The 20535-nt window shown below is 47.2% G+C and overlaps 2 protein-coding genes across 11 annotated transcripts in view; both read left to right on the forward strand.

Annotated features, from left to right (window-relative positions):
- Positions 1 to 20535, forward strand: part of LOC125726339 (glutamyl aminopeptidase-like) — a 31795-nt gene that overhangs the window by 9736 nt on the left and 1524 nt on the right. For 3 of the 4 annotated variants that reach the window (XM_049002636.1, XM_049002637.1, XM_049002638.1), the window contains exons 2-19: positions 3103 to 3823; positions 4905 to 5046; positions 5252 to 5383; positions 6888 to 7008; positions 7566 to 7720; positions 8717 to 8830; positions 8912 to 9046; positions 9553 to 9618; positions 9840 to 9905; positions 10118 to 10278; positions 11162 to 11244; positions 11513 to 11649; positions 11844 to 11899; positions 12072 to 12222; positions 12775 to 12848; positions 15883 to 15984; positions 16575 to 16745; positions 17069 to 17209. In XM_049002636.1, coding sequence (XP_048858593.1) covers positions 3204 to 3823; positions 4905 to 5046; positions 5252 to 5383; positions 6888 to 7008; positions 7566 to 7720; positions 8717 to 8830; positions 8912 to 9046; positions 9553 to 9618; positions 9840 to 9905; positions 10118 to 10278; positions 11162 to 11244; positions 11513 to 11649; positions 11844 to 11899; positions 12072 to 12222; positions 12775 to 12848; positions 15883 to 15984; positions 16575 to 16745; positions 17069 to 17209 — 2627 coding nt within the window. In that variant the 5' untranslated portion in view covers positions 3103 to 3203. Of the gene's footprint in view, positions 1 to 2990; positions 3824 to 4904; positions 5047 to 5251; positions 5384 to 6887; positions 7009 to 7565; positions 7721 to 8716; positions 8831 to 8911; positions 9047 to 9552; positions 9619 to 9839; positions 9906 to 10117; positions 10279 to 11161; positions 11245 to 11512; positions 11650 to 11843; positions 11900 to 12071; positions 12223 to 12774; positions 12849 to 15882; positions 15985 to 16574; positions 16746 to 17068; positions 17210 to 20535 lie in introns of those variants that run through there. The other variant, XM_049002639.1, reaches the window with a different exon arrangement.
- Positions 10293 to 11153, forward strand: LOC125726341 (uncharacterized). 7 transcript variants are annotated; one of them, XM_049002641.1, is made up of 2 exons: positions 10293 to 10859; positions 10908 to 11153. In XM_049002641.1, the coding sequence occupies exons 1-2, from the start codon at positions 10415 to 10417 to the stop codon at positions 11057 to 11059; spliced, it is 597 nt and encodes a 198-aa protein (XP_048858598.1). In that variant the 5' UTR covers positions 10293 to 10414; the 3' UTR covers positions 11060 to 11153. The 7 variants fall into 7 exon arrangements, with proteins under 7 accessions (XP_048858598.1, XP_048858603.1, XP_048858599.1 ...); XM_049002646.1 differs by having other exon boundaries at positions 10293 to 10811; XM_049002642.1 differs by having other exon boundaries at positions 10293 to 10763; positions 10812 to 11153.

Consider the following 20535-nt stretch of genomic DNA (forward strand, 5'->3'; position numbering starts at 1 on the left):
ATGTCTTGTTTATAACCTCTGCAAATGATTTTCATACAGCATTTTATAAAAAAAAAAACAGCAAAATAAAGGAAATCTGTTATAGTGTGTCTGTGTGTGCATGTGTGTGTGTGTGTGTGTGGGGGGGGTACTTGTATATTACATTGTGGGGACCAAATGAAATAAAAACCTGTTATTTTGACCTTGTGAGGACATTTTTTTCGGTTTCTCAATTCTATAAAGTGTATAGTGTAAAGATCTGTGACTGCAATCCAAAAATGCCCAAAGTCTTGTATTTTGTTTGGTTACTTATGGTTAGGGTTAAGGGTGGGTGGGGGTTAAGGCTGTCATTTTGGGGATTAGGCTTTTCCCTTATAAATTAATGGACGGTCCCCACAAAGATATGAATACAAATGTGTGTGTGTCTGTGAGTGTGCATGCATATGTGTGTGTGTTTGCATTCACCCTGTGCTTGGATGAGTTTCTTCCAGTCCCTCCACACTCCTCCAGCAATACAGAAAACATGAGGTTAGGATAAAGTCTCTCTAATAAAGCTTCTCTGCAATGACGCCCCTACCCTGTGCCCAGTCTTTGTTAGGATGCCCTGACCTTATACCAGGTAACTACTAAGGAAAATGAATAAACAAGCCAGAGACATTTTACTGTAAGTTAGATTTATACTATAGTATTTATGGTGGGCTGCTTTTGAACATGCATGAATTTCCATACGCCTTCATGACATCTGTGTTTTGGATAGACTGCAGTTTCTTACACAAAACAGATAATCAGCATCGACAGACACTTGATAAACCATGCAGAAATGACACTCTCAATAAAAAAACCAAAAAGAATTACTGTTTACTAACAGAATTTAGTGAATAACGTTATGCTTGAAGTAAGCTTGACATAAAGACAAACATTACCAATAATTCCCAAACGACCCTCATCCAGAAAGGGCCCATGCTTTTTGTATTTGAACAGCAGACCTGGTTCAACTAATTCAAATTTTGAGAAGGTTAGGGTTAGGGTTAGGGTTAATTAATGAGTTTATGCAGGCTGTCTGGTGATAGAATGAAACAAACAGAATGCTATTTTGATAGTGGTCAGGTTCCAGAACTACTAGTTTCAACTCATAAGCTACCGGTCTATACTTTGTTTTGCGCTCGACTGTGAATAATTTGATCCAAACCACTCGCAGTACTGCAGCCAATCTGTTATTCCCAGTGACGTCATTCCATATATATTTGGCAAAAAGGCAACAGTAAAGACTGTCTGGAGGCAGGTTTCAAAAGTATTTTCAACATTACAAGAAGTCTGTATATATACATCCAGTTTTATTAGTCTTGATAGGTAAAAGATTTATTAATTCATAACAACTAAGGGATGAGCCGGGAATTTGTAAACAAGGCTTAGAAAGCAGAAATACAAGCGAAACGAAAATAAATCCAGGCTGTCGAATGCGTGAATGAGAAAAGAAAAAAAGTGAAAAGTGTTTCGAGCCAAAGACAATTCGGCTCAGATTACTGTGTCAAGCGGAGCCTGCAGAAAAGATAGATGTGAAGAGTCTGGCTTGGACAGCAAGCTGAGGAGAGATTCGACGGAGGAAATGCGGACCGTCGGCTGTCTTTGAAGGGGACTTTGCGACCTCGTGGACACAGATGGGTCCATGTGGCCTGGGGCGTCCTGTGACCCTCAGATCGGCCTTGTCTTCTCTGCCCTGATGAAAAATGCCATATATGGCCTGAGGACCCAAATTCTCTTTTTTTATTTTTCCCCGCTTCATAAGGTTTTAATTTTACGAGGCAGGGAATGCCGCCCGCTGGTCCGGAGAGCACTGCTGTTTTTCACAAGTCCGTACTGCTGCAGGAGAGCGTGCGACTCGCTCGCTCAGGCACACATACACGCGCCTCATTAGCTAAGTGGTATTCATCACTCAAGCATGACCGCTTTTGGGTTCCAATGAAAGCAGGTTTTTGTCTGTGGGTGTAGGGCCTCAATTTTGGGATGGGCTTTCACATCTTGTGTTTACCCCTGAGCACCCCTTGCCCCCCAAGCTCGAAACATATTGTGTCGATCTACCCCGATGCACCACACACACACTTGGCACGCAAACTGCCACTCGCCTATTTCGGAGTATCCCTCCTTCATAAACCCCTATTGTCCTTAGCTATTTGTTGCTTTCTTGCCATTTTCCAGCTTAATATTTGCTATACTTTGGTTTATTGTGTTGTTTTATTCTGAAGTGCTGAATGACAGATGTTTTGCGGGGGGGGGGGGGGGGGGGGGTTACAAACAATCTGTTGAAAACTACTGAGTTCTCCCCAGGCCCTGAAAGTCATAATATAAAATCATTTTCTGAAGTCATGAAACATCAAAAACAGCAATTAAAAAGCAAGGTCATAAATAAAAATAATTGACCACATAAACCCTGTTATCGCCTCAGAGCCCATGCAGAGTCTTCAGAATCAGGTCAAAGTTGACGGCGTAATTAACGATGTTTCACAAATAGTAAACCGCAGGCAAGAAGAAAATCTGAACGCAATCTATGGCAAAATAAAACACCTCAGTCTCATAAGTATACATTTCTCGTAAAGAACATAAGACTGATGGGGCGACATAGTGAAGTGAGTAGAGATAGTTAAGTGTGTTGTTAGTGTGCTTCCTTACAATAACATAAAAAATGAAAATGGTGGCTTTGGGACTGCTTGCCGGTTGTTTTTAGAAAATGCAAGACCGTCTACCTGCTGTGTGTATAAATTATTTCACAGACAAGAGAGAAAAGGCTCAGTTTGTCTTTCCCAAGCCTGCTACGGCATTTACGTCACTGTGAGACCTCTTTCACAGCTGTTTTCGGTGTTTTACAATAGCACAGCGGAAGGTATGAGTGTTGTGGACTGCCCGAGTGGGCTGGGGTGCCGGGTTAACCTACACTGCTGATTAACACAGTACTATTTTGTATGTAATCCAATGAAGGCATTCAGAGAGGAGTGTCCTCCCCATCTGACAAATTCTCCCTCTCTCCGCCTACTACTGAAGGGAAAGGATCTGTCAATTCCCGGAAAAAAATATCTGGAGTGGAGCTGAGGGTTGGGACAGTGAGTTCTCCATTTTATCTCGTTGCAGTGTTGGGGGTTCTCAACATCCTCGCTCTTCTCCTGAAATCCTGCGTTCTTGTACGTCTCGGGATTGTCCAGCGGCCAGTATTCCCGGTCATTGACGTCGTTATGGTGGAGAGCATGGAATTCGAGGAGAAAAGCAGGAGGTACTGCATCAGAGGCAAGCATGTGGCTGTGATCTGCGTAGTGCTGGCGGTGGCTGCTGCCGTCGTGCTGGGCCTCAGCCTGGGCCTCTCCCGGGCCGGTCCAACTGACGGAATGGAAACTTCCAGAAGCTCGACACCCGAGGCTTCCGAGCGAGGACCCTGCAAAGCCTCCTCAGACAGTAGCGGAGGTTGGAAGAACTTCAGGCTGCCTGACTACGTCACACCAGTCCATTATGACCTCCATGTAGAGCCTGATCTGGACACTGACATCTACACCGGAAATGTCTCCATCTTGGTGTCGGTTTCCAAGGCAACCCGGTACCTGTGGTTACATATCAGGGAGACGTTCATCAGTGTCAGCCCAAGGCTGCAGAGGAAATCCGGCCAGAGACTGCAGGAGGTGCCCCTCAAGAGGTGCTTTGAGTACAAGCCCCAGGAGTATGTAGTGCTTGAAGCCACAGAAGTACTACCACCTACTGGTCCCACTGAGTACTACGTGCTGACGCTAGGATTCCAAGGCTGGCTCAACAACTCTCTTGTGGGTTTTTATAAAACCACATACCAGGAGAACGGGAGTACAAAGTAAGAAATCTCCCGCATTTATTTATCTGTGAATTTGCGTAATAGAATGTCACCCACATAGCTTCAAGTTAACCTGAGAGGCTGGTTCATGTCTCACCCTGATGGGACGACATGGGAGTTTTGGCGAGCAGATACGAGGCTAAATGTTACCCTGGCATAATAAGTGGGTGAAAGTCATGAGGCTCGGCGGGGGGATCTCGACTAGCGACCCGAGCACGGTCAGCATGAATTAGCAAGACCCAAAGCCTTAATCATTCGGCACTGGAAGCCTGCAAGAAGGAGGTGATGTTCACATAACCCTCTCTCAGTTGTATTGTTCCACTACATACAGCGGCTTGAAGTATAGAATCAGAAGTAAATTCTATATTCTATTCTAATCTGAATTTAATGCTTTATTGCATTTAGTGTACAGTCTAAGTGGTTATGAATTTGCCTGTTTTTACTAGATCAGAGATGGTGTATGATGAAATTCTGCAACAGAACTGAATTTCACTCTACAATACGCCCCTTGGTGTTACCGAAAATCCATCCACCTTTCAATATCTCTTCATGGTCAGGGTGAAGGGAAGCTATCCCAGTAGGGGGGGCATGACTTCGTTCACCTTGGACAGGATGAGATGTTACAGAATATTTGGGGAACAATGGATAAGTGACATTCTGTTCCCTTGCTGGAGTGAAGAATGGAACTGATAAATTGAAAGAGTCTGATTGTAAAGACAGAGAGTGGTGGAATGTTTTGATGCTTAAAAACAAAATGTTTTTAACATCTGCAAAGAGGCATGTCGACCTTCACAAGCTATTCTCCTCAGGCACCTAGACAGCTGCCAAGGGGGGAGCCCCACATATAAAATGTTCCTTTTACTTCATTCAAATCAATTTTTAAATTTGTGATTGATGAAGGCAAACCCATAGGTATTGCTCTAACAGCGCCATGAAAGATTGACAAGGCCAACTGTCCTTCTAATGACGTGGTTCAGCTTTTGAAACTTTGCTCTCTGCGGTCAACGCAGCGTAAATCTAGCTCGAACAAGGAATTTGGCTTTGCATTCCCTCATTCACCCCAAGTGTCCTTAATTTCCAGAAAAATTGCTGCCACAGACCATGAGCCCACCGACGCCCGTAAAACATTTCCATGTTTTGATGAACCCAACAAGAAGGCCACCTATAAAATCTCCATAACCCACGATAGCTCCTACAGCGTCCTCTCCAACATGCCAGTGGAGGTAAAATGAGGCACCGTCTGCAGACGACTTCTGTTATGTGTCCTAAACTCACAGTAAGGCCGAACTTTATTACCATGCCTGATTTTTGGTCTAAGAGGTCCATTAGTGGTCTTGTTGACGCCGTAATGGCCAAAGGTGAAGACTTAAGGTTCCTGTATTTCCAGCATTACCACTGAACAAACTGAGACTATCATTTTGTTTTCAGAAAATCGAGATCCTGTCCGGTAATAGGAAGAGGACGTCCTTCCTAACCTCAGTCTGCATGAGCACGTATCTGGTGTGTTTTGCTGTGCACCAGTTCGCCTACGTGGAAACGAGGTCGTCACGTGGGATACCTGTATGTGCTAATCTCTGGCCATTCCATTACCCAATTCACCCGACTATACTAACAGACATAAGCGGGGAGGGCGCTTTCCACTCATAACAAAAGAGCTACTTACACTAACTGACAAATGTACCCACATCCCAGGGCAATTTATGCAGAGTGTATATATTGGAGGTCATTTTAGAAAATATAGCCATATTAAAGGCCGTGTACATTGGACCTATCCTTTACCACAATGGCATGTAAAAGCAATATAATACCACAAAGGGAAAGTAAAAATTAATTACACCTGAACAATAAGAGGTGCTGCCATGATAAATATCTTCATAGATGCATTTTTAAAGTATGACTGTCTACCTTAGTAATGGAAATTTCTATCAGCCAAAGAGACTCTGTAGAAAGTTTATTAAAAGCTTATAATCTAACATACATGATTAATATAATTCTTTAAATCCTTTGATTGTAAATTATCTTCAATGAGTAACTTCGCTAAGTAAGTAAAAGCAAACAGATAAATGTTAATCCCACCTTCTCTTATGTTATCTGCATTACTTCAGTATACAATGTTCTGATGAAGAAACACATACAGAAGATCTCTTTTTGCACTACGAATCAGTGTGAAGTCCTTTGGAACACTCTGTTCCTAAAAACACAAGATACTAAAAAGGACATGATTGACTGATCGATCTGTGACTATGCACCCCAACCCAGAGCTCTGGCAAAGCTCCAAAAATAGGAGGGGCGGGGGTCTTTATATCGATTAGCTTCCTGTAAAGGGGGGGGTCAGATCATATGCTGTTGTTCCACCTTTCTGGATGACAGCTTAGCTTCTCATTCAGAAGGTGCATGGTGAGCGAGTCCCAGCCTCTCCTCTAGTGTGTTCTCAGGCTCACTATGATGTTGCATAGACGGTGGCACCTAATGAACTGGAACAGAATTGGATTGGAATGGGTTGGGGACCAATACTGTATGATATTTTAATGGGGCCCAAATTCTCTAGCGGGCCTCCTGCGCCCAGATATCTTCTTTTTTCATAAAAAAAGTTATGTGAATACTTGGTGAACTTGGAAAGCTCAATACAGGTTAGAGCTACAGAAAAACAATAAAAACCTTGATTATTGAAGCAGTATATCACTTACTAGTCATGGACAAAATGACACTTCATGAACCATTTACTGCGTTTTCTGACTCCACTAGATGGCGCTCTCTATTCAACAAAAGGGCACAAAGCAAACCAAGACTGCCATCTAGTGGGGTCAAAAAATACAGCTAATGGTTCATGAAGCGTCATTTTGTTTATCACTATTGCGTACCATCCCAACAAAGGCGTCAAGGTAGTTGCCTCTTATAAGTATCATTTTAATTGTGTTCAAATTGTATTTATACAGTGTTTTACCAATCTCTGCATACCCTGCTCTCGCTCTTCCTGGATTTGCTGTTTACTGTAGATGCTGTTCTAACTGTTTATCTGCTGTTTCGCTTGTTCCTATATGTACAAACTCTCCTTTTCACACAGTTGAGGGTTTATGCGCAGCCAACGCAGATCCACACTGCAGTGTACGCTGCCAACGTGACCAAAGTCATCTTTGACTATTTTGAGTCCTATTTCAACATGACGTACTCCCTCCCGAAATTAGGTAATTACCTCACCCGCCAGTCAACTTTGATTCTCGTGTTTCTCGATGCCCCACGTGCCTGGACTGGTGCAGCACAAAAGTCAATGATTGGGAAAATGTACCCGCTGAATATAAAAGTGAATTCCAGTGCCTCGTATTGTTTATACGGTCTAATTGGGAAGGAAATGTGGATGAGTGGAACTAGAGTAGAGGTTTGTAAAAAAAAAAAAACATTCATAAACGGCATGGAAGCATACGTCTTAAACCACTGCGTTCATAATATTTTCAATGAACAACAGATGACAGCTGTATTATACATAATTGACAAACATTATACTTGAATAATCATATAATGTTCATTATTGATGTATATTAAAGTTGTTAAGGTATATTTGGATGTTAAGGTGTACTTACATGCTGCTTATGAATGTTCGATTTATATGTTATGAAGGTGCACTGAATGTCTTGTGAATGCATTATGAAGGTGCAGGTAATGTAAAGCGTCACAAAATACGGGGGGGGGGGGGGGGGGGGGGGGCAGTGACCTACAAACCTCAAACCCCCCTCCCCCTTGACAGATAAGATCGCCATACCGGATTTCGGCACAGGAGCCATGGAAAACTGGGGGCTCATCACCTACCGGGAGAGTAGCCTGCTGTATGATGCCAGCGAGTCCTCATCTTACAACAAGATGAACGTGGCCAGCATCATCTCCCACGAGCTGGTGCACCAGGTGGGGCCGCGATGATGGGGGCGAGCCTGCAGTAAAGGGACAGTGGTGGGAGGGTGACCCTGCTCCAGTGTTACTGCAGCAAGGTGGCAGACTAAGCTGGATATCAGACAGCTGTAGATGGTTCAGCCTGATGAGGTCCATCCTGTTCAGCATGGTGGGCTTGTCCAAATATCAACAGAAATTATTGTTATTGGTCAAGTTGTAGGTCTGTTTGGACTTCCATTCCAGTTACTAATAAACATATACTGGCCAAGTTCTCCTCAATTATTCGTTGGATTGATTGGTTGGCTCAATGCGCAACACGTTCCACCTAGTGATGACCATATGAAACTGTATGGATTATTTGTGGTATTTTTGACCACACTACTTTGATTTGTTTTGTGCCATGGTTTTACCGTTACTTTTAAAAAGAGCACCATCTAGTGGGGTCAGAAAATACAGCAAATGGTTCATGGGCCTTCAGCACTACTTCTACCTGCATATCTGTAGGTTTGAGTTTATCTCTGCGTTTGCCCTCTGGGTACCTAAGGCCAGTGTTTCCCAACCCAGTCCTCGGGGACCCCCACACAATCTACAGTTTTGCTCCCTCACAGCTCCCAACACACTTGAACCGGGTATGCAGTGTTCTTGATTGGCTGAGTGCTGGGAGGGAACAAAAATGCAGACTGTCTGGGGGCCCCCTTGGACCAGGCTGGGAAACATTGATTTAGGCTGTAGCCTCTTTGCGAGTCTCCTAGGACAACCACAAAATGGGTATTTTAAATGATAAAATATCCTTAGATGTTTTTCACTGTTTAATTAAGTGGGTGACACTTTCATGTCTTTAAGACAATGGCACCAAAGTGATATCTTGCAGGGCTGTTTGTTTCACACTTTTGTACCATTTCCAGTGTAAAAGGCCCAATTCCCTTATTTGCTTATTTACATGTATTGCATGAAATGAGTTCTGATTCTGTATATGTTTGTGCACCACATACCCCACTGATCCTGTTACAGTGGTTTGGGAACATAGTGACGATGGACTGGTGGGACGACCTGTGGCTGAACGAAGGTTTTGCCAGCTTCTTCGAGTTCGTGGGGGTGGACAGGGCGGAGCCGAGCTGGAAGATGGTGAGCCGACTTGCTTGGGTTCGCATCCCTTGGGGAGGGTCGCCATGACCTGCGGCAGCTAACGCATTCCCACCTCGGTAGCGGGACTTCATGCTGACGGACATCACCCTGCCGGTGATGGTGAGCGACGCCCTCGTCTCCTCCCACGCCATCATCGCGAACGTGTCCACGCCAGCCGAGATCACGACCGTCTTTGACGGAATATCCTACAGCAAGGTATCACTCTACTGAGGCTAAAGGCACCAACAGTTTGCACGGCTGACTGATTTTAATTAGGATACAATTTACATTATTTCTGTTGCATTATAATAACTAATTTCTGATATTTCTGATAATTTAGAGTATAGGTCATGTCTGTAGTTGGGAAATATTCCATTTACATACAGGAAACATATCATAATGCTCCTAAATTGCTAAGTTGCATGGAAACACCAAATTTAAAGTAAGGCAAGTAAGAAAGAGTTTAGACACTATTCTCAAGTGCGCCACCTGCTGGAAAAATTAGATATAGACACTAACAGTAATACTGATACAAACACACATATATAAGCAGAAAATGGAGCCCTTGAGGATACCTGCAGCATTCTTCCTTTTGAGATATCTTCAAATGATTAATGAAACATCGAGAATGCAATGTTTGACCCATTATCAGACATTCCACTGTTTCTTTTCACCATTCACCAACATGTTTTTTTTGTACAAATACCTACTTTCACCTATAGGGGGCATCAATCCTGAGAATGCTGGAGGACCTACTGGGTCGCGAGATGTTTCAGATCGGCTGTCAGGTGTGATGTCAACATACTCTGTTGTGCAACAACTGATAACTGATGATATGCTGCAATATGTTGATAAGGTCTGGCTCCTACAGCTTATTTTTATCAGCCAGTAACGTGGTCATATTTATCCTGAACTTTAATATCTCTTTATATCAACTGCCAAAATGTGCATTGAATTGCAGGAATGGTATAGAAGTCAATATGAATTAACCTGTTCCTTCTTTGCCTAGAAATACTTGAAAGACTTCCAGTTTAGGAATGCCAAGACCTCTGATTTCTGGAGGTCTTTAGCTGCGGTATGTTCCTGTCTCTGCCTTTTTGATATCTTGATTTTGTTTCCATTCTGGCTACAGACACTTCTGAGCTGACTGGTTTCCGTTGGCCAGCCAGCCGACAAGGTTGTTTTTCTTGATTTACATGCATATGGAAATCAAATCGCGCTCAAATGGCTGTAAACGTATCCACCTGTAGAAAGGCCAGATGCATAAGGGGTGGCTTTGTGCCTCAGGTGAGCGGTTTTCCCGTAGAAGAGATAATGGACACCTGGACCAAGCAGATGGGGTACCCACTGCTGGATGTGTCTACCGTGGGCACGCAGGTCAGGCTGAGTCAGAGACGCTTACTGCTGGATCCCAGTGCAGACCCCTCCAAGCCCACAGTCGCCCTCAGGTGAGTATCGAGGTCATTTCTCCTGCTTCACTTAATCTCCTAACAGCCTTAGCGCTAAATGGAGATGCTAAAATAGCTTTATTAGTTAGGGGGTGCTAAGGGATTAGGTAGAGTAAAGAGCAAGTGTCTAGGAAGCATGGAGAACAAGGGTTCAGGGAGGATGAAGAACAAAGGTTCAAGGAGGACGGAGAACTGGGGTTCAGGGAGGACGGAGAACTGGGGTTCAGGGAGGACAGAGAACTGGGGTTCAGGGAGGACGGAGAACTGGGGTTCAGGGAGGATGAAGAACAAAGGTTCAGGGAGGATGGAGAACTGGGGTTCAGGGAAGATGAAGAACAAAGGTTCAGGGAGGACGGAGAACTGGGGTTCAGGGAAGATGAAGAACAAAGGTTCAGGGAGGACGGAGAACTGGGGTTCAGGGAAGATGAAGAACAAAGGTTCAGGGAGGACGGAGAACTGGGGTTCAGGGAGGATGGAGAACAAAGGTTCAGGGAGGACGGAGAACTGGGGTTCAGGGAGGATGGAGAACAAAGGTTCATGGAGGATGGAGAACTGGGGTTCAGGGAGGATGGAGAACAAAGGTTCAGAGAGGATGGAGAACTGGGGTTCAGGTAGGATGGAGAACAAAGTTTCAGGGAGGATGGACAACAAAGGTTCAGAGAGGATGGAGAACTGGGGTTCAGGGAGGTTGGAGAACAAGGGTTCAGGGAGGATGGAGAACAAAGGTTCAGGGATGATGAAGAAAATAGGGTTCAGGGTGGATGAACACCTGCTTAATTGACATTCTGCCAGTTCTAGAACAGGAGGGTCCGACTGACTATCTCTTGAATCATTACTGACATCCCATTACAATCACTATCATGATGCCTGACTTTCTCCGCAGCTACAGCTGGACCATCCCTATAAAATGGTTCTCTCTGGGTAGTCAGAAGAATGGGAGTATAATGTACAACAGGATGCAGAGAGGTACGCCGATGGGCAGATCCCACAGCGGTACCCCTTCGATATGTTAATAACAAGCTCTTTCTACAACTGAATACTGTGAATTGTAACCCTACTGTGAACATTAAGGTACTTTGATAGTATCTGACGGTTTTTCATCTCTCAGGAACATCAAGCACTAAACTCTTACATTCAAGAAGCCATTATTCCCTCACCTACATGTACTTTTATGCTGGTGTTTTATATCTGTCGCTGTAAATGCATGAATGCCTTCTGCTGCTCTACATCGCAGACCTTCTAGTCCCAGACTATGCCACCGATGTGGATGGACTCCTGAAGGTTAACAGAGATTTCATGGGCTTCTACCGGGTCAATTACAATGACCTCCTGTGGAGCTCAGTGAGCCAGCAGCTGCTCCAGGACCACAGGGTATTTCCCGTTTTCTCCAGGGTGCTGACTTTTGGCAGTCAGTTACTGGAATTTTACTTGAATATCCTCCTTAAATAAATCATATGCGGTAGTTAGGGTGCTTGTTTTCTGACAAGTTACTCAAAGCCCTGTCATTTTTCTGTTTTCGTGCAAATTAACTTCTAAACCTGACGTCTGTGTTACATTTTTTTTAGGTTTTCTCTAAGGCAGACCGGGCAGGCTACATAGACGATGCTTTTTTTCTAGCGCGGTACGAATCGTCCTTTTTCCTTTTCTGAAAAACGCATGAGTTTTGCTCACTTTTTGTTCATCGCGGATGAATACGACCGCTATGCAAATTGGGATAAAAAAAAGAAAGAAAAACGCCCACAGGGAGAATTCTGTTGTGCCTCACTGTCCATTTCACTAATCTACCCGAACAGAGCCAACATCATCGATTACACCCACGCCTTTAACCTGGCTAAATACCTGGAGGCTGAAACGGAGTTCGTTGTGTGGGACACGGTGGCGTCGTCCATCGCCTATGTGCGGGACATGATGGTGCAGGACTCCACGCTGTACCCAAAGTTCCAGGTATCCCATGCGAAAGAAACGAGCCTATCGGGGAAACCGACCTCCTGTGGGCCGCTGATTCCCCCGTTAGGACGTGATACGCGGAGATTAGACGTGGAGATGAGCTATACGGACCCAGAGGACGTTTGAGCTTCCATGATGAAATTGGTTTGGTGCATTTTTAAGTGTGGGGATGGTGTACATGCTGATTTACAGAGTGACCAGGACTAATGACCTGCAACACCCCAACATGACAGACAAGCAAGCATTTAAATAAATATGCCTTCGCACGTAATTTTTTTTTTTTTCCTGTTATAGTAAAATACTAGTTTATACTAATGCTACAGACTGAGTCTGAATTTGAACATAACTATTCATTCAGGGGGGAAAAAACATCTGTATTAGGAATATCAGACGTGTTTTTCATAATTGGCATTTCAAAAGTCAAAAAGTGTCTGGGCGCCCCCTGCTGAGAGTAAGAGTGCATTACATGTATAAACCATGTATAAACTAATTCTGACATTACAGACTCATGCTACATAGTGTAATAGTCACATTTATTTCCCCTTTTAGATGTTTTTCCGTAATAAGCTGTCAGGAATCTCCAGGATGCTGGGATGGAATGACACAGGGAGCATGCAAGAAAGGTCCGGCAGTGCTTTTCCCTCTTCCTGTCTGTGGGTTAGTGTGCATGACAGCCTGGGCGTTCTCCACCATGTGCTATATATCAGTACATGATACTGTGTCTGCCTGAGTCTGCATGACAGCCTGGGCGTTCTCCTCCATGTGCCTATATATCAGTACATGATACTGTGTCTGCCTGAGTCTGCATGACAGTCTGGGCGTTCTCCACCATGTGCCTATATATCAGTACATGATACTGTGTCTGCCTGAGTCTGCATGACAGCCTGGGCGTTCTCCACCATGTGCCTATATATCAGTACATGATACTGTGTCTGCCTGAGTCTGCATGACAGTCTGGGCGTTCTCCACCATGTGCCTATATATCAGTACATGATACTGTGTCTGCCTGAGTCTGCATGACAGCCTGGGCGTTCTCCACCATGTGCCTATATATCAGTACATGATACTGTGTCTGCCTGAGTCTGCATGACAGCCTGGGCGTTCTCCTCCATGTGCATATATATGAGTACATGATACTGTGTCTACCTGAGTCTGCATGACAGCCTGGGCGTTCTCCTCCATGTGCCTATATATCAGTACATGATACTGTGTCTGCCTGAGTCTGCATGACAGCCTGGGCGTTCTCCTCCATGTGCCTATATATCAGTACATGGTACTGTGTCTGCCTGAGTCTGCATGACAGCCTGGGCGTTCTCCACCATGTGCCTATATATCAGTACATGGTACTGTGTCTGCCTGAGTCTGCATGACAGCCTGGGCGTTCTCCACCATGTGCCTATATATCAGTACATGATACTGTGTCTGCCTGAGTCTGCATGACAGCCTGGGCGTTCTCCACCATGTGCCTATATATCAGTACATGACACTGTGTCTGCCTGAGTCTGCATGACAGCCTGGGCGTTCTCCACCATGTGCCTATATATCAGTACATGGTACTGTGTCTACCTGAGTCTGCATGACAGCCTGGGCGTTCTCCACCATGTGCCTATATATCAGTACATGGTACTGTGTCTGCCTGAGTCTGCATGACAGCCTGGGCGTTCTCCACCATGTGCCTATATATCAGTACATGACACTGTGTCTGCCTGAGTCTGCATGACAGCCTGGGCGTTCTCCACCATGTGCCTATATATCAGTACATGGTACTGTGTCTGCCTGAGTCTGCATGACAGCCTGGGCGTTCTCCACCATGTGCCTATATATCAGTACATGGTACTGTGTCTGCCTGAGTCTGCATGACAGCCTGGGCGTTCTCCACCATGTGCCTATATATCAGTACATGGTACTGTGTCTGCCTGAGTCTGCATGACAGCCTGGGCGTTCTCCACCATGTGCCTATATATCAGTACATGGTACTGTGTCTGCCTGAGTCTGCATGACAGCCTGGGCGTTCTCCACCATGTGCCTATATATCAGTACATGATACTGTGTCTGCCTGAGTCTGCATGACAGCCTGGGCGTTCTCCACCATGTGCCTATATATCAGTACATGGTACTGTGTCTGCCTGAGTCTGCATGACAGCCTGGGCGTTCTCCACCATGTGCCTATATATCAGTACATGGTACTGTGTCTGCCTGAGTCTGCATGACAGCCTGGGCGTTCTCCTCCATGTGCATATATATCAGTACATGATACTGTGTCTGCCTGAGTCTGCATGACAGCCTGGGCGTTCTCCACCATGTGCCTATATATCAGTACATGGTACTGTGTCTGCCTGAGTCTGCATGACAGCCTGGGCGTTCTCCTCCATGTGCATATATATCAGTACATGATACTGTGTCTGCCTGAGTCTGCATGACAGCCTGGGCGTTCTCCTCCATGTGCCTATATATCAGTACATGGTACTGTGTCTGCCTGAGTCTGCATGACAGCCTGGGCGTTCTCCTCCATGTGCCTATATATCAGTACATGGTACTGTGTCTGCCTGAGTCTGCATGACAGCCTGGGCGTTCTCCACCATGTGCCTATATATCAGTACATGGTACTGTGTCTGCCTGAGTCTGCATGACAGCCTGGGCGTTCTCCTCCATGTGCATATATATCAGTACATGGTACTGTGTCTGCCTGAGTCTGCATGACAGCCTGGGCGTTCTCCTCCATGTGCCTATATATCAGTACATGGTACTGTGTCTGCCTGAGTCTGCATGACAGTCTGGGCGTTCTCCTCCATGTGCCTATATATCAGTACATGATACTGTGTCTGCCTGAGTCTGCATGACAGTCTGGGCGTTCTCCTCCATGTGCCTATATATCAGTACATGATATTGTGTCTGCCTGAGTCTGCATGACAGCCTGGGCGTTCTCCACCATGTGCCTATATATCAGTACATGGTACTGTGTCTGCCTGAGTCTGCATGACAGCCTGGGCGTTCTCCACCATGTGCCTATATATCAGTACATGGTACTGTGTCTGCCTGAGTCTGCATGACAGCCTGGGCGTTCTCCACCATGTGCCTATATATCAGTACATGATACTGTGTCTGCCTGAGTCTGCATGACAGTCTGGGCGTTCTCCTCCATGTGCCTATATATCAGTACATGATACTGTGTCTGCCTGAGTCTGCATGACAGCCTGGGCGTTCTCCACCATGTGCCTATATATCAGTACATGGTACTGTGTCTGCCTGAGTCTGCATGACAGTCTGGGCGTTCTCCTCCATGTGCCTATATATCAGTACATGATACTGTGTCTGCCTGAGTCTGCATGACAGCCTGGGCGTTCTCCACCATGTGCCTATATATCAGTACATGATACTGTGTCTGCCTGAGTCTGCATGACAGCCTGGGCGTTCTCCTCCATGTGCCTATATATCAGTACATGGTACTGTGTCTGCCTGAGTCTGCATGACAGCCTGAGCGTTCTCCACCATGTGCCTATATATCAGTACATGATACTGTGTCTGCCTGAGTCTGCATGACAGCCTGGGCGTTCTCCACCATGTGCCTATATATCAGTACATGATACTGTGTCTGCCTGAGTCTGCGTGTCTGTCCGTTTGTGAATACAAAGCTAAAATGACCTCTATCACTACCAGGATGTTACGTGCGATAATTCTGGGACTGTCCTGCCAGATGGGGGACGAGGACGCCCTGGTCCAGGCTTCTCACTTGTTTTACCGCTGGATCAATGGCTCACAGTGAGTAGATAACCCCAGTATTGATACCCCACACGCACACGCATATAACGCGTCAACAAGATCCACCACGGTATTCTTCTGCTCTCAGATATGAGTCCAACTACCATTACTCACCTAGTGAAGATTAAGATAAGGTTGGCGTTCATTGATCGGAGGGACATATGCTGAAAAAAGCATTTCAAGATTCAACTTCTAAAGTTCAACATCTTTCAATAGGTAAAACGCTTCAAACAGGTAACCAAATAGCTGCGCAAATGTGTTTGATTCCCTCAGATTTATGAAGGCTACAAATATTTGCCTTGTATGGTTTTACAAGAATGCGGTCCAGCCATACTGACACATTCTGACCACATTCTGTAAAGCTTCTACATCAGTCACGTGACTGTATATGACATCAGTTTTTTTCATGTTAGTGATTAGAATTTAGGGCGTTATTTAGCATTATAAAAACTGGATTCTAGAAGATTCTAGTTTTGAAATCCGTTAAAGCTTCCTTGGTGGGCAGGGCCGGAATGCAAGCACTATGACAGGCCGATCCCAAGGCTGCCCGGTTTCTGAGTGTGGCACTGACCGGCATTAATCCCCGTCAGCGTGGCCGCAAACCTGCGGCGGCTGGTGTACCATTATGGAATGAAGGAGGTGGGCTCTGAGGAGACCTGGAATGAGATGTTCAGGAGGTACAGCAGCACCACTCTGGCCCAGGAGAAGGACAAGATTCTGTATGGGCTGGCGTCGGTGGAGAACGTTGATCTGCTCGGCCGGTAAGCTGCACACGACGCATCACGCATTTGTACTGAGGAAACATGGCATCTCCAGATCCGCTAATTAGCTTTTCCATATGACGTATTTTCTGTGTGTGTTACTGAGTGTGATTCTATGTAGGGGGAGAATGGGGAAGACCTTCAGTGGCCCAGACACTAGGGGCCGCCCTTGAGTGCATGGCTGTGGATAATGGTAGCTTTGGTTTGGAGATGGAGGGGTCCATTCAGGAGAATTTTCCTTGAACCCGGCCACTTCTCTGAGTACCAACAAAGCAAAGCAAAGATTTTAGCGAATTCTGGCTAACTCCCCCCCCCCCCCACAGTCTCCTAGAGGCAGCCAAGAACGAAAGCATCATCCGCAGCCAGGACGTCTTCACACTCATCAGATACGTCTCGCTGAACAGATACGGGAGCACCATGGCCTGGACCTGGACCACGCTCAACTGGGAATATCTCGTAAACAGGTGGGGGGGGGGGGGGTGATGGTGGACCTCACTCAACTGGGAATCCCTTATAAACAGGTGGGGGGGTGATGGTGGACCTCACTCAGCTGGGAATCCCTTATAAACAGGTGGGGGGGGTATAGTGGACCTCACTCAGCTGGGAATCCCTTATAAACAGGTGGGGGGGGGGGTGGACCTCACTCAGCTGGGAATCCCTTATAAACAGGTGGGGGGGGGTGGACCTCACTCAACTGGGAATCCCTTATAAACAGGTGGGGGGGTGATGGTGGACCTCACTCAGCTGGGAATCCCTTATAAACAGGTGGGGGGGGATAGTGGACCTCACTCAACTGGGAATCCCTTATAAACAGGTGGGGGGGTGATAGTGGACCTCACTCAACTGGGAATCCCTTATAAACAGGTGGGGGGGGGGTGGACCTCACTCAACTGGGAATCCCTTATAAACAGGTGGGGGGGGGGGGGTGGACCTCACTCAACTGGGAATCCCTTATAAACAGGTGGGGGGGGGTGGACCTCACTCAACTGGGAATCCCTTATAAACAGGTGGGGGGGAGGGGTGATGGTGGACCTCACTCAACTGGGAATCCCTTATAAACAGGTGGGGGGGGGGGGTGGACCTCACTCAACTGGGAATCCCTTATAAACAGGTGGGGGGGGTGATAGTGGACCTCACTCAACTGGGAATCCCTTATAAACAGGTGGGGGGGTGATAGTGGACCTCACTCAACTGGGAATCCCTTATAAACAGGTGGGGGGGTGATAGTGGACCTCACTCAACTGGGAAACCCTTATAAACAGGTGGGGGGGATGGGGGGTGGACCTCACTCAACTGGGAATCCCTTATAAACAGGTGGGGGGGGGGGGTGGACCTCACTCAACTGGGAATCCCTTATAAACAGGTGGGGGGGGGGGGTGGACCTCACTCAACTGGGAATCCCTTATAAACAGGTGGGGGGGGTGGACCTCACTCAACTGGGAATCCCTTATAAACAGGTGGGGGGGGTGATAGTGGACCTCACTCAACTGGGAATCCCTTATAAACAGGTGGGGGGGTGATAGTGGACCTCACTCAACTGGGAATCCCTTATAAACAGGTGGGGGGTGGGGGTGGACCTCACTCAACTGGGAATCCCTTATAAACAGGTGGGGGGGGGGGGTGATGGTGGACCTCACTCAGCTGGGAATCCCTTATAAACAGGTGGGGGGGGGGGGTGGACCTCACTCAACTGGGAATCCCTTATAAACAGGTGGGGGGGGGTGGACCTCACTCAACTGGGAATCCCTTATAAACAGGTGGGGGGTGGGGGTGGACCTCACTCAACTGGGAATCCCTTATAAACAGGTGGGGGGGGGGTGGACCTCACTCAACTGGGAATCCCTTATAAACAGGTGGGGGGGTGATAGTGGACCTCACTCAACTGGGAATCCCTTATAAACAGGTGGGGGGGGGGGGGTGGACCTCACTCAACTGGGAATCCCTTATAAACAGGTGGGGGGGGGGTGGACCTCACTCAACTGGGAATCCCTTATAAACAGGTGGGGGGTGGGGTGGACCTCACTCAACTGGGAATCCCTTATAAACAGGTGGGGGGTGGGGTGGACCTCACTCAACTGGGAATCCCTTATAAACAGGTGGGGGGGGGGGTGGACCTCACTCAACTGGGAATCCCTTATAAACAGGTGGGGGGGTGATGGTGGACCTCACTCAACTGGGAATCCCTTATAAACAGGTGGGGGGGTGGACCTCACTCAACTGGGAATCCCTTATAAACAGGTGGGGGGTGGACCTCACTCAACTGGGAATCCCTTATAAACAGGTGGGGGGGGGGTGGACCTCACTCAACTGGGAATCCCTTATAAACAGGTGGGGGGGGGGGGTGGACCTCACTCAACTGGGAATCCCTTATAAACAGGTGGGGGGGTGATGGTGGACCTCACTCAACTGGGAATCCCTTATAAACAGGTGGGGGGGTGATGGTGGACCTCACTCAACTGGGAATCCCTTATAAACAGGTGGGGGGGTGGACCTCACTCAACTGGGAATCCCTTATAAACAGGTGGGGGGTGGACCTCACTCAACTGGGAATCCCTTATAAACAGGTGGGGGGGGGTGGACCTCACTCAGCTGGGAATCCCTTATAAACAGGTGGGGGGTGGGGTGGACCTCACTCAACTGGGAATCCCTTATAAACAGGTGGGGGGGGGGGTGGACCTCACTCAACTGGGAATCCCTTATAAACAGGTGGGGGGGGGGGTGATGGTGGACCTCACTCAACTGGGAATCCCTTATAAACAGGTGGGGGGGGTGGACCTCACTCAACTGGGAATCCCTTATAAACAGGTGGGGGGGGTGATAGTGGACCTCACTCAACTGGGAATCCCTTATAAACAGGTGGGGGGGGGTGGACCTCACTCAACTGGGAATCCCTTATAAACAGGTGGGGGGTGGACCTCACTCAACTGGGAATCCCTTATAAACAGGTGGGGGGGGGTGGACCTCACTCAACTGGGAATCCCTTATAAACAGGTGGGGGGGGGTGGAACTCACTCAACTGGGAATCCCTTATAAACAGGTGGGGGGTGGACCTCACTCAACTGGGAATCCCTTATAAACAGGTGGGGGGGGGGGTGGACCTCACTCAACTGGGAATCCCTTATAAACAGGTGGGGGGGGGTGGACCTCACTCAGCTGGGAATCCCTTATTAACAGGTGGGGGGTGGGGTGGACCTCACTCAACTGGGAATCCCTTATAAACAGGTGGGGGGTGGACCTCACTCAACTGGGAATCCCTTATAAACAGGTGGGGGGGGGTGGACCTCACTCAACTGGGAATCCCTTATAAACAGGTGGGGGGGGGGTGGACCTCACTCAACTGGGAATCCCTTATAAACAGGTGGGGGGGGGTGGACCTCACTCAACTGGGAATCCCTTATAAACAGGTGGGGGGGGGGGGTGGACCTCACTCAACTGGGAATCCCTTATAAACAGGTGGGGGGGGGGTGGACCTCACTCAACTGGGAATCCCTTATAAACAGGTGGGGGGGGGGTGGACCTCACTCAACTGGGAATCCCTTATAAACAGGTGGGGGGGGGTGGACCTCACTCAACTGGGAATCCCTTATAAACAGGTGGGGGGGGTGGACCTCACTCAGCTGGGAATCCCTTATAAACAGGTTGGGAAGCCTGATGAAGGCCTTTCACGGCAGCTACCTGCCACCTTAACCTGCCCGGGTTTTAGTCAGATTTAGCTGGTGGCGTCTGATCTTCACCTCATAGGATGGAAATGGCTGTAGTGCCCACAGCGGCGTCCCGCTTGGTGCAGTGA

The sequence above is a fragment of the Brienomyrus brachyistius genome, unplaced genomic scaffold (genome assembly GCF_023856365.1).
Source record: "Brienomyrus brachyistius isolate T26 unplaced genomic scaffold, BBRACH_0.4 scaffold70, whole genome shotgun sequence".
Lineage (NCBI taxonomy): Eukaryota > Metazoa > Chordata > Actinopteri > Osteoglossiformes > Mormyridae > Brienomyrus > Brienomyrus brachyistius.